Below are 12,520 nucleotides of genomic sequence, written 5' to 3' on the forward strand. Positions count from 1 at the left end.
GGACTGGGCAAGAGTCAAAGTCGAGAGTTCTAGCCGATTCCGACTCCGCTGCGCACCCTGCGCTGCGCAGTGCGCACGCTCGGCACCGCAATCCAGCGGCAGACGCCCGGCGAAGGAGAAGGCCCGAGTCTCCTGTGCCGACGCGTCATCGCACACACCTCGATCCTTCTCGCTGCACTGACTCGATGCTCTTGGCCACACCCGATCTGCCGCAGCGATTCGTGGACATAGACAGCTCCATTATCCTACACACATGATCGCGACTCGACCAAACTCCGAGCTTCACCGTCTCCTGGGACTCTAATCTGCCTGGCTCTCTAAGCGAAGATCGCGAAAGACGGGTGGATGTCGACGGGGTCGTTGAGCTGCGCAATGCTGGTAAGTCCGTGTATCATCCGTATGAGTCACTAAACCCACTCGGAGGTTGATGTTGAGACCACTGATCGTCTTCATCTCATCCGCAGTCAACTCAAAGCCAGTGCACGCCAAATTCTGGACCAGACGCTCGTGGTTGTTCGACTTGGGAATTACAGCAAGACCCTGTTGGAGCGCCCAGCGAAGAAGCACCTGGGCCGTGGCTGCAAGGGTATCAATTCAGTGATGAACCACAACGAGAACAGCATGATCCACTGACTCTTTCCGTTCTTCGACGCAATGCTACCAACGGTGTCGTGCTCCAACAGACTCACAGCGCCTTTGTCACAATTGATCTCTACGTAACTCTGGGGGCCGAACGATGAGTAGGCGGTGATGGCGATGTTGAGGCGTTTGCAGTAGGTGATCAAGGACTCCTGCGTCAAGTAAGGGTGAAGCTCGACCTGCAGCACTTGCGGCTCAATGCGAGCATAGCGCATGACGTCGTGAATGAGAGAACCCTGGGCGTTGCTGTAATTCCAGTGAGTAACCGCATATCAACATGGTCTCCTACTCACCTCATACCGATGTTCTTGGCCAGACCTGCGTCGACAAGCTTCTCTATCTCGGTCCAGGTCTCCTGGTAGGGCACCTTGACTGTGTGGGGTTAAGTTGATGCCTCTGTTACGTAAGGGCGAACATACTCGGGGTGACCGTCTTGCCATCAACTCCCCACCACTCCTGAGGGAACTTGACCTTGGGGTCAATGTACTCGATGGAGATCGGGAAGTGAACAAGGTACAGGTCGAAGTATTCGAGGCCCCACAGCGCAAGAGAGTTCTTGCAGCCCTCCAAAACCTATGCACTTCGTCAGTAACTAACGACCAGAAGAAAATCGACTCCACGTACGCGCTCTTTCTCGTGGTAAGAGTTCCAGAGCTAATTACCCTTACTGTCAGGCTCCAGGAACCAATCGGAGAATCTCTGAACAAACCTTAGAGGTGATCCCTGCATTTTTGATCAGCCAATACTCGTCACATGCTCAGAAATACCGACTCACAGACGTCCTCGCGTTTCACAAGACCGTCCTTGATGGCACGAGCGATACCCTCACCAGCCTCCTTCTCGTTTCCGTAATCGGATGCCCCGTCGAAGAGACGGTATCCCTCCTTAATCGCGTTGTAAACGGTCTGATTTCAGTCGCATACGCTCAGTGATTGTGTGCATTGACGAGGGCAAGACTCCATACCGCTGCACAGGTCTCTTTGGTGACCTACTGACGTCGTGAGTGTGCTTATCGGTAGGGGAGGAATCAAGTTGGCTCGTACCTTCCAGAGACCAAAGCTACGCCGCGGATGGGACGGTCAGGGAGGCATGTCATTGGGTGCAAATACACTCTGAACTCACCCGACAAGCGGCATCTGTGCATATAGCGGGTGAGCCTCAGAGGATCGCATGCAGCGGAGGGAAGTATAAGACAGACCTTTGCGCCAGTGCGCTTGAGGGTGATGGTGGTCTCCATTGTACGCTGTGTGAGGGTGAGAGAGACAAGAGTGGGGCGGGCTTCCGAGAGACACCGCGGGCTATAAGAGGGGCGACGACCGGGAGCCGGCGCGGGGAAGAGGGAGGGCGGGCCGTTGGCCAGCGGTGTGGTCGATACATCGATGACATCGATGTCTGTGAATGGCCTGCGGGGGGTCAAATGATATCAGGTCTTGCCCGGGCATTTGTCGGGAGCTCAGCGCTCCGCCTTGGCTCAGCCACTTTCGACACTGTCTTCCCACCGGCCCGGCGTGCCGACGCGGCGGAGAGCCGCGTGGGCGGGAAGCGGGAGGCGGGAGGCGGAGGCGGCTGCTGGCCCTCGTCCGTCGATGCGCATCCACATCGCAGGCCTCGGTGCGGTTGGGACCTTCGTCGCCTACCACCTCCGCCACACCCTTACCCTTAAGGACGCCGTCGTCGCTCTCCACCGCAAGGAAGTCGCTCCCGCCCTCTCCCGCTCATGGCCCGTCCTCAAGGTTTCCTCCTACCGAGGTGCCGTTGTCGCCTCCGAGCACCGCGTCCTCCACACTGTGTACCACACCACCCCCGAGCGTTGGACCAATCTCGTCCCCATGCGTCACCTGTCCTTGGCTGACCAGGCCCGCGGCGAAAAGGAGCTCGAACTTCATCGCCCCTGGGATCCCCACAAAATGCCTCGAGTCGGTGGCAGTCTGGAGTCCCTCATCCTCACCACCAAAGCACACCAAGCTTCCGGCGTCATCGCAGCCCTCCGCGGATTAATCAGCCGCAACACCACCATCGTTCTTCTCGTCAACGGCATGGGCCTTTATGAGCAACTTGTCGACGAGCACTTCCCCGACCCCGAAGCCCGCCCCAACTTCGTTCTCGCCACCAACACTCACGGTTTCTTCCGTCCGGAGCCCTTCCACGTCGTCCACTCCGGTACCGGTGAGATCCAGCTCGGTATTGTGCCGGATCCGCTGGGACGCAACTACGAGGCCGCGCTGCTCCGCTCTCGCGACCCATTCGTCAACCTCTCCCTCGACGACATCGAAAGGTCTGAGGAGGTCCCATACGGGGCGTCCCGCCGCTACCGCAACCTTCGTTACACGATCGCTGCCCTCACCGGTGCGCGTGCGCTCGGGGCGTCGTGGCGGCCTTACTCGGACGTTCGCCTGAACATGCAGCGCAAGCTCGTCGTCAACGCATTTGTCAACCCCGTCTCCGCCCTCATGCAGTGCAGGAACGGGGAAACGCTCGCGGCGACGAACGGCCACTGGCTCATGCAGAGGTTGTGTAGAGAGGCAGAGGCGACCTACCGGGGGCACTTTGAGGCGGAGGTGCGGGCACAGCGGGAGGAGCATCTCAGGCGTCTGCGGGCGGACGACACCCTTCCACCATTCATCGCGAGTTCATTTCCCACTTCCTTGAAACATCACTCCCTCCAAGCAGAGATAGAAAGAGTGGTTGAGCAGACGAAGAATAACTATTCGTCTATGTCAGTGGATATCAAGACAGATCGCGGCACGGAAATCGAGTACATCAATGGTTACCTGCACAGGCTCGCCTCCAAGTATCGCGTCAACACCTGGGTGAACGATACCCTTTACCACCTGATTAACATGCGCTCTCTGATCCCCTTTGTGCCGGGAGTACAAACCGGTGTGTTCATCCATACGTCGTTCATGCTCCTACTGACGTTGGCTTAGACTCGAGGTGATCTCCGCCTCCAGGAGAGGTGTTCGCATGGACTGAGCTCGCTGATTCTGGATTGCATATCTCATGCTACTGTATCCAAAAGTTGTCCTATATCCTATAATGCGATATCTGTAATATGTACTTCTTCACCACAATTGCGATCAGAACGTCTCCTCAACTCCAGTCAGTACTTCCATGGTCGTCGTTGCAACGACTGGTGATATGGTATGCCATTCAAACATCTCTACAAGGAGTTGAAAGCTTTCAGAGATGCGGGGCAGTACCCGGGACCACGAAGGACCCCGCGCAGAGAGCAGCCTGTTTGGGTGGGGTAGTATGCGTGGATGTGATATTTACCGTAGGAACAGGAGGTTGAGAGCGAACATGAGGGAAATAGAAGCATATTGCACATGACAGAGACGAGACTGTGAGAAGAGATACGTACGTGAGAGGCAGGGGGTGGGAGAGCCGGAGAGCCGGCGGATGGGTTGAGAGAACGCGATGCGGGGGTGTGCTACACCGGAGCCGAAAAAAAACTGGAGGGGGAGCTCACGACACCACACTTTCGGGATGAGTTGCAAGGACGTCAAGAAGCCTGCTGCGCCCAATCCAGGGACGCTGCAAGGTCATCAGGGTACAAGAATTGCAACTCTTCTGTCGTGACAATCCGTCCGCGCTTCCCTCCCGTGGGCGAAATGTGGGCATCCTCGAAGAATCTGTCAAACATCGGGAGATTCTTTGCACTCCAGCGTACGGTTTCAAGCTTGAGAGGGAGACTGGAGCTACAGTCCGCGACGGCACCTCTGTGGACTTCAGTGGTCGTCTGACGGACGAGCAACTTGACGCACCCTGTATCCCGTCTTGTGAGAGGACTGCATGTTCCGACCCATTCTCTCCTGAGAACCCTTCATACTGCGTATCCTCCTATGCCACGCATCAGCATCGTGCAGTCAAGTGCAAACCACACCACTCACAAACCACCCAGAATGACCGCGAACGTGTCCTTCGGCTGCAGCACGACCTGCCCCACGAAGATGCTCTCCGGCGTCCGCGCGTCCCGCCTCCGCGGGGCTCCGCGCCCGCGGCGTGCGTGACGAACCACCGGACGTGCCGGTCAAGGTGCTCGACGAACGCCGCCCGGCGGTCCTCGCCCAGCGTGGGCAGGAGCCCGTCGACGAGCACCGCGCGGCAGTCGAGCGCGCAGTCCTCCGTCACCTGCGGCACGACGTGGATCTCGCCCGCGCTGAGCGCGGCGAACGCGGTCGACGTCGCGTACTGCACCCGCGCCCACGTCGGCCAGTCGACCGCGGTGCGCGAGAACTCGGTCCCGAGCGAGGACATCAGGTTGCGCACGACGCGCATCAGGAGCGCGGCGGGCGGCGCGGCGAGCAGCTCGTCCGCCGCGAGCGAGCGGTGGTCGGGGTCGGCGAGCGCGTCGAGCGCGTTCGGGCACGGGAGGGCGACGGGCGCGGAGGTCGTGCCGGGGTCGATGAGGAGGTCGGCGCAGTGCGGACCGGGGGAGGCGATGTGGCAGAGGACGCGGCCTCGGGTGTTTGTGGAGGAGGCGGCGATGTTGAACCTGCGGCAGATGGCGGAGAAGGTGTAGACGAGGGAGATGGGTATGGTCTTGCCGCGTCCAGGGCCGAGGAAAAAATGGGGGAACTGGTTCAGTGGGTGGTAGAATGTTGCGTCTGCGGCAGCAAGTATGTCAGCCTGGAGTGGAAGAGGCTGGTCTGGAGGAGGGCGCTGCGCTGCGTACTTTCGGCGACTGCGAAACCCTCATCGCGCAGGAAGTCTCGGATGAGTACTGCCAGCGCGGGAACATCGCAGGTCGAAGCTTGCACGTCCAGCTGAGATTCTGAGAGTCCCTTGGCGAGCAAGAAGAACGACATTTCGCAGCGAGGTCATCTAACTGCTTGAAAATCTGCAAAAGGCTCAGGTCATATGATGCTACGTCACTAATATGAGCGACTACGAACCTTGAAGGGCGATTCGTCTACGAAGGCAGAGAGCCCGGCGAGGACGTCCTCAAAAGAGTAGAGGTCTTCGAGCAGATTCCTCCTGTTCCAGACTTTGACTGCATGGTTGCGTGCAATAGTGCCTAAAGTTGTCTTCGCCCAGAACTTGCGCGGAAGAACATGCTCAAGAGCCGGGAGTTCGTCGGGCGCCATGTCTTCTCCGGCTTCTTCGCGGAACACGCGAGGTACAGGGAGGTGTGATTCGAGCTCCAAGGCGTCCCAGACGTCGAAGGACATCTCGTCCGAAACGAGCCGGCTCGCGGGCTCCTGGCGGTCATCGGCGTGAGTGCGGATATGGTCGACGAGTCGAAGGGCGGTCTTGTCGAGCTTGAAGCGTTCGACAAAGAGGGCGTGCCATGCGTCGGAGCCAAGTCTTGCGTGGCGCTCCTTCTCGTTCGCCGGAAGGGTGTGGGTGTACCGAGCGCGGTAAAGTTTGTGCCACACTGATCTGTCGAGCGCTGCCGCCCGTGTGATGGAGCTGACGGAGAGACAGCTGACGACCGCGGCGAGGCTCGCGGGCTCGCGGCTAGAAATGTGCAAGAGGATGAGGATCCAGAGTTCTACAGGTAGCTCAGGCTGTGCCATGGGGTCAACCCGAGGTCGGAGCAGTAGTAGGAGCGTGGTTGTGGATCAGGTCAAGATACGAGATAGTCCGTTGGATGAATCCGTCGTGCTTCCTTATCGAGCCTCAACTTCTCTAGTGACGTAAATTGTCTCAACTGAGGCCGTTGATCACTATACTTTTCAGTGCGTACGCAACCTGCGAAGTGCTTACAACATACAAGGCAGATGACATTAGTGAGCAACGCTCAATCGGGAGGTGTCCCAGTAGTCTACAACAAATCATGAGGGCGATATACAGTCCGTGCATCAGTGATCGTCCGCTCCTAGGTATCCAATCCGGACCGTACGTGTCGAGCCGTCGTTCCATGACTCTACTCGTCTGCGAGAGACAATGGAGTACGTGGAGTGTTGTGTACCAACGAAGCCTACCGCAGTTGACTGAATGGCCGCATCAATGAGGAGAGGATACCATTCCCCGAGGACTGGAGCGGTGCCCGCAGTCTCGTGGTCAACTGTTTTCCAGCCAAGAGCCCGAGCCTGGTCCCACCATGCAGGGTCTTTTTCGTCGCCAGTGATGATGACCCTTGACGCTGGAATATCTAATCCCTTCCGTTCACGCAGCTCTTCCTGCACTTCCCTGAAACAGGTGTGAGTACTCGAAAAACATCACACAGATTGATGGGTACGCACATGACTCTGCGTTGAATGACGGAGAGTGGTGGGAGGCAGTCAGCAGGGTCCTTGGCTTCCCAGCAGAGGTTGGTGGCAAAATCGCCACGACGGGCATGTACAGCGATGAACTGTGAACAGGCGAGTTAGCTTGGACCCCATCTCATCATCCGAGATACGTTACCGGGGGGATCGTAGTATCGTCAGGGAGGGCGAAAATGTTCCTTAGGTAGACTTGCGTGATAGTCTCGATGCGTTCCGTCCAATGCAAATGTCTCAAAACGTTCCTCCACATGGGGGCGTAGTCTAGCTCCCACTCCGAAGACTGGAATCCGGACTGAGCTTGCGCACTCTAGGGAAGAACAGACCACTCACCTGCTGAGCACAGACATAATACAAATAATCAAAGCACAATAGATGATCGTCAGGGTCCACCGTCGTGTTGTGCAGGGGTGAAGGCACGGCCTTTCCGATGTTGCGTGCACGCTCCTCAGGGAAGCTCAGACGCGCCAGAGACCAGAAAGTGCTCCCTTTATCGTGCTCAGACTCTGGAATGAGTTTGATCCATTCCGGTGCTGTTGTGTATGAGATGTCTGTAACAAGGCGTCTCTGTAAGTGCAGGGAGGTCCAAGCAATGTGTCGGTACGTACCCAGGCCGAGATGCCCTGGCACAGCGCTCCTACGAGGGAAATGCTCGCGGTTCTGGACAGCCTCCCAGATGTTCCAGCAACCCAGGTCGTCGACAAGCCACTGTTTGGATCCTTGACTTCGTCCCACTCGAGAATCTCAATCCCGGACTCCTTCACGAAGCGGGGTACGTCGAAGACCTCTCCGAACGGAATGGGGGGAACATGTCCGCCGATATGGGAAGGGGTGAACATAGGCATGATAGGAATGCGGTCGGTGATACTACCGAGGTAGATGAGGTTGGCGTAAGTCATTACATCGTTGGCTGAAAACAATGGAGTGAACACGGAATGCGCGGATGGTTGGGGGAAAACGTACTCCAGCCTGCTGCGGCCCAAGAAGTGATATACTTCTTGTCAGGGCGGAGATTATCCCGGAAGCTCTCGGTCGGAGGGCCGTTAATGAGCGCGGACAATTCCGATCCTTCTTCCTGTGGCGGGGGCATGGGGGTGTGCATCCGTGCGGGCGGCATGGATCCTCGAAAGCAGGGTTGCCGCCGTCTGAGAATGCATGATTAGGGAGGAGGCGGAGGACCTGGGGAGCACCAGAGAAGAGGGTGGACTGGATGGTGAGGATGGTAACGACTGCGAGGAAGACAAGGGCGACGAGTGAACGCCGCTTGGTCAAGGGGTACATAAGGCGGCGAACCGCGGGAGACGAACGCGGCTGGGAGGAGGAGGGAGGAGGGAGCTCGAACGAGGCCGGGCCCGGGAGAAGGGGGACACGAGAGTTGAGGCGGGCATGGGTCTTGTCGTGCCGTGGACTCATGGCTGACAGGCGATCTGCGAGTGCGAGAGCACTGCGGGTGGGACGGCGGGGGCGGGCGTCGCGATCGGTGGAAGGGACCCCAAGGGACCCGGGCGGGACGAAGATATAAGTGGGCAGAGGCGCATGGTCCCATTGTGGGAGATCTGAGGGCGAGCGGTAAGTTGGCCTGCCTGGCGATGAATCCGGCCGGAGGCAGGATCGCAGGACGCGTTCCGCCCGTCATTTCGCCCGCGCTTCCACTTATCTTAGATCCATCTTCATAAATCCCCGTCACGCTCTTCCTCGCCCTGTCACGTCTGTCCCCGGCGCCCCGGCGCCCCCGGGTCTCCTGTGTGCCCCAAGCGAGCTAGAGCACCCATGGGTCCGAACGCAAACATGCGTGCGCTCCGCAATGGTTCGATCGTGTTCAGGCAAACTTTGCTCGGCCTCGCGGTTACCGCGAATGGTCTCCGGAGCCTCTGGATTGGCCGTGGCCCCGTCATCAGCCCGAGCAACTAGTGTGTCTTCCGTGTGCGGCGGTCCGCCTCTTTATCTGCGCCCACCACCCTTTATCACTGCATGCCCCCGCTCTCCGCCTCAGGCCCCTTGAACGGCTTCAACGCGCCGTATACACCTGCGTCGCACTCGCAGGACTCAGCCCGACGTGCCTCTCTGAACCCCGCAAGATGGATGCGCACCATGCCCCTCGCAGTGGAAGATCGCCGCGTGGTCTCCTTCTACATGGCTGCAGCGTTAGTGGTATGTGCACTCGTCATTTGGGTCATGTAGACGCTGACAGTCGCTTCTCCAGATGGTCTTCGTGTAAGGCACCTTGCACCCTCCCCGATCTATGAGCATGTCACCAAATCTTTCGCTCACAGTAACAAGGCCGTTCTGAACGCTGCCCCCGACATCCCGCTCCTCTTCCTCCTCATCCAGCTCGTCTGGGCCGTAGTCCTCCTCCATGTTGCCGCTCGCTTCACGCCCAAGGTAGAGATCCCAGCGCTCGAGCTCAAGACTGCCAAGCAGCTCGCTCCTGTGACGTTTGTGAACGCCGTCGGCCTGATATTCAACATCCTTTGTTTGCGTGGTGTGGATGCATCGTTCTTTCAGGTGAGTTTTACCTCGCTGTCGTCATACACCCCCTTCAAACCCCACGTACCTCAGATTGCGCGAGGTCTCGTCCTCCCCTTCACGATTACCGTCTCGTCGATTCATGGCCGTTCCATCCCCTCGCTGCAAGTTCTGCTCGCCGCCTTCATCGTCACCTTTGGGTTCTTCATCGGTGTCACCCCAGATACGCAAGTGATACAAAACTTGGTCAATACCCCAGCTGGACAGCCATATTCTATGGAGTCCTCTCATCCATCTTCATCGCGGTCCACGCGTTCTGATCAAGTATTCGCTCCCTTATGCCAACAATTCAACCATCCAGCTGGCATACTGGCAGAATCTTGGCTCCGTTCTCATCCTCCTTCCATTTGTCCTTCTCCAAGGAGAGCTGTCGACACTGTCGCAGCTGATGCCAGCCCAGACTGGAACGCTTCGGTCTTCGTCTGGGGCAGCACCGTCACCGGGGTTTTCGGCTTCTTGCTATGCGTCGCCGGGCTGCTCAGTATCAAGGTCACGAGCCCCATAACGCACATGTTCTCCAGCGTGAGTTCAGCCGCTGCCTCCCCGTTTTGTGCGCCGCTGACTTGGTGTGACGCGTTTGACTGGGTCCCCTCTTGCACCGCTATCGTGCTGTGGCATGTGCAACGATACAGGCCGCCCGTTCTGCCATTCAGACCCTCCTCGGTGTTTGGATCTTCGACGACATCTTGACGACGTGAGTGACACCGGCCTTCCCAAACACACCTACAGCCCTCCGTGGCTCGACCCTCAAACTCCACCCCGTGCCTGTGGTCCTGATATGCGGTCGTGCGCTGACTCTATAACCCAGACACCGCGTTGGTTCTATTCTGATAATCGCCGCCGGCACTGTGTACTACACATGGACCAAGTCCATCGAAGCCGCTATGGCCGCGCCGCCGAAGCACATGCCGTTACCGACCGACGATGTGGAGGCAAACGCCGGCGGCCTGACGAGTCTCACCGAGGAAAACGAGGAAGCGTATGATATGCAAGAGAAGACGCGGTCACAGACCGACTAAGCAGCGACACGCCGGTCGGCCTTGTGCGCATTGCCGCCGCAGCCGGAACGCCGGGGCAAATGGGGATGGCAGATGGCTCGCAAGCGTCCGTCCGTCCGTCTGTCGTTGGGGAGGAAGTGAGGATGTCCATCGGCTTCGTGAGTGCGGATATCATGTGGTGATCGTTGATACCTTCGTGGACGCTGTAGAGTAGATGCACCCAACACTGGCTCTTGATCTCTCCCATCTTCTATGTCCTGCGTCGCGTGCACGATCCGGACCGGCCCCACTCACGCATTGAATGGCTGGGATTTTCTGGCCGAACGAGCCGCCGTCGAGGCCCCGCGGACGGCGACACGACGGCTTGCCAAGTCCGCTCCATTTGCCATGGGCGCACCCTAGCAGAGCCTCGAGGACTCTCGAGTACATCGCATACGGGCGTGGGGGCGTCGAGGTCCCCCTTCGCCACAGTGTAAGGGCGTCCGTGGCCGTTGTGGCGCGCGGCAGCGCTGCCTCGCGCCTTTCTCAGGCACATGAGAGCCCGCGGTCCCTGAGGGGCTCGAAGGCGGATGGTGCACGCACGCCCGCCCGGTGTCGAATGTGCTCGCCGCGTTCGCACCGCTGTCGCCGCGGGGCCGATGTCAGCGCGTCGTGCTGCGTAGTCCCGCGCGTTTGCAAGGCTCGTTATACCTCTGTTCTGGTTTGCAGCGGCGTCGGTGTCAGCGTCGGCGGTACACGTAGCTCCACGAGCGGTTCCCGTCTTGCGTCCGACGCCGCTCAGGCCGACGACACGTACGACCGCGATGCACGATGGCATAGGACATGGAAGGCATGGGTCACCTGGTACAGGACCCGATCGAGGTACCAGGGCAAGAGATCTCGCGACATTCTTCGAAGCGTTGCGATTGAGCGAGCGCCGATGGTACATGCGTTAACGCCGCCTCGGCTCCTCCTGCCCAGAAGCAATATATTCAGGCCGGATGTGGTAGGTTGCCCGTTGGCGTATACAGTACTAGTGGCATCTGCCAGCGCGGATCCGAGTACAGACGTCCTGGTGTGCGTGACAGTAATTGCACGCCTGGGCTTCGACGCACATGCGCGCGCGTTCCGAGCCAACCAAAGTTGTGCAGTTTATTCTGAGGGAGGTCCGTCCGAGTACGGGGCCTTCCGCCATGCGTACGGGGGTGACGCTGAAATGTGCCGCTGGCCCCCGTGGGGTGCTGGGCCCTCGCACAGCGCGTCCACTACTGCCCGCCATTTCACGCGGAGGGAACTCGAGGCCGAACGCTAGCTTTCTAGAGTAAACACTCGATCGAGAGTCTGAGGACGAGCTGCGCAACCCCAACCTGCAATCGGATCGGACGTTTCTGTCCACAGCCGCAGCTCGATCGGCGTCTATCCTCTTTCGTTCACCTCCACCCGGAGTTTCTGGACAGATGTCTGCGGACCGTCGCTGATTCCGCAAGGACGTGGCCCTGTGAGGTCATCGAGACCTGCGGGCTGTTTTCATCGCACGGGGTGCGAGTGCGGTCTTGTTGTTTGAGACCGCGCCCACGACGTTGGCAGACAACGGCCTGGCGGAAGTTGTTACCCCAGCTCGGAGGAGAGGAGGACGTCGGGAGTGCATGGACTGGTGCGTGTTCTATTATTACGACTCGATCTCCACAATGTCGTCTTCTTGTTTTTAGCCCTGTTCAATGGGGAGCGAGTTGCTATGCGGGGCGGATAGTGCGCGACGTACCCCTTCCGCCACCGTTACGTTCCGCCCACATGTTTCCGTGCGGCGGAATGGGCTGGAAAGAACGTGGGTCGCCGAACCTGCCGTGCGTCTTTCCGAGCTTCGAACTTCGAACGGACGAGAGTTCTGTGAAACTGTCTTGATTCCTGACGGGCGACGCCCACGAAGGCCTCGATCTACGGCAGCCCCCTTTCAGTTGCTCCCAGCGCAGCCCGTGTGCGGCGTCGCCGACCGACACGGCCATCCCGGCCCTGTCACGCCGGGCAGCGATACATGCCTCTGACCTGGACTGGATGGACTAGATCCATGCGTCGCCTGTCACATCCTCGCCCGCGCCCGCTCTCTTCCCGTCCGTCCGCCCTCCGACCCGAACGCCGCCTCCGCGCATGCCGTCCGTCATTCGCCCAACT

General features: G+C 59.0%; 5 protein-coding genes across 5 annotated transcripts; 2 read left to right on the forward strand and 3 right to left on the reverse strand.

The window, feature by feature from the left end:
• Positions 1 to 317: 317 nt before the first annotated feature.
• BXZ73DRAFT_96708 (xylose reductase) lies at positions 318 to 1,876 on the reverse strand (the record flags this gene model as incomplete). Its single annotated transcript, XM_048027140.1, has 12 exons — positions 318 to 365; positions 418 to 578; positions 635 to 885; positions 933 to 1,011; positions 1,059 to 1,212; positions 1,264 to 1,293; positions 1,349 to 1,362; positions 1,415 to 1,544; positions 1,604 to 1,627; positions 1,683 to 1,698; positions 1,762 to 1,775; positions 1,838 to 1,876. The coding sequence occupies 12 exons, from the start codon at positions 1,874 to 1,876 to the stop codon at positions 318 to 320; spliced, it is 960 nt and encodes a 319-aa protein (XP_047882575.1).
• Positions 1,877 to 2,225: 349 nt separating this feature from the next.
• On the forward strand, positions 2,226 to 3,566 carry BXZ73DRAFT_39398 (ketopantoate reductase PanE/ApbA C terminal-domain-containing protein; the record flags this gene model as incomplete). The annotated part of the gene is made up of 1 exon (XM_048018368.1): positions 2,226 to 3,566. One exon carries the CDS (start codon positions 2,226 to 2,228, stop codon positions 3,564 to 3,566), a length of 1,341 nt encoding a protein of 446 aa, XP_047882576.1.
• A 575-nt stretch (positions 3,567 to 4,141) lies between these two features.
• Positions 4,142 to 6,158, reverse strand: BXZ73DRAFT_87163 (uncharacterized protein; the record flags this gene model as incomplete). The annotated part of the gene is made up of 7 exons (XM_048024448.1): positions 4,142 to 4,365; positions 4,404 to 4,451; positions 4,534 to 4,616; positions 4,655 to 5,246; positions 5,315 to 5,413; positions 5,443 to 5,479; positions 5,535 to 6,158. The coding sequence occupies 7 exons, from the start codon at positions 6,156 to 6,158 to the stop codon at positions 4,142 to 4,144; spliced, it is 1,707 nt and encodes a 568-aa protein (XP_047882577.1).
• Positions 6,159 to 6,443: 285 nt separating this feature from the next.
• Positions 6,444 to 7,965, reverse strand: BXZ73DRAFT_87164 (uncharacterized protein; the record flags this gene model as incomplete). The annotated part of the gene is made up of 7 exons (XM_048024449.1): positions 6,444 to 6,774; positions 6,828 to 6,937; positions 6,991 to 7,131; positions 7,182 to 7,399; positions 7,457 to 7,517; positions 7,538 to 7,758; positions 7,812 to 7,965. 7 exons carry the CDS (start codon positions 7,963 to 7,965, stop codon positions 6,444 to 6,446), a joined length of 1,236 nt encoding a protein of 411 aa, XP_047882578.1.
• Positions 7,966 to 8,819: 854 nt separating this feature from the next.
• On the forward strand, positions 8,820 to 10,393 carry BXZ73DRAFT_73791 (uncharacterized protein; the record flags this gene model as incomplete). The annotated part of the gene is made up of 5 exons (XM_048021943.1): positions 8,820 to 8,992; positions 9,122 to 9,353; positions 9,408 to 9,896; positions 10,007 to 10,068; positions 10,183 to 10,393. The coding sequence occupies 5 exons, from the start codon at positions 8,820 to 8,822 to the stop codon at positions 10,391 to 10,393; spliced, it is 1,167 nt and encodes a 388-aa protein (XP_047882579.1).
• Between the last annotated feature and the right edge of the window lie 2,127 nt (positions 10,394 to 12,520).

Source organism: Epithele typhae, assembly GCF_022376455.1.
Source record: "Epithele typhae strain CBS 203.58 chromosome Unknown BXZ73scaffold_3, whole genome shotgun sequence".
NCBI lineage: Eukaryota > Fungi > Basidiomycota > Agaricomycetes > Polyporales > Epitheliaceae > Epithele > Epithele typhae.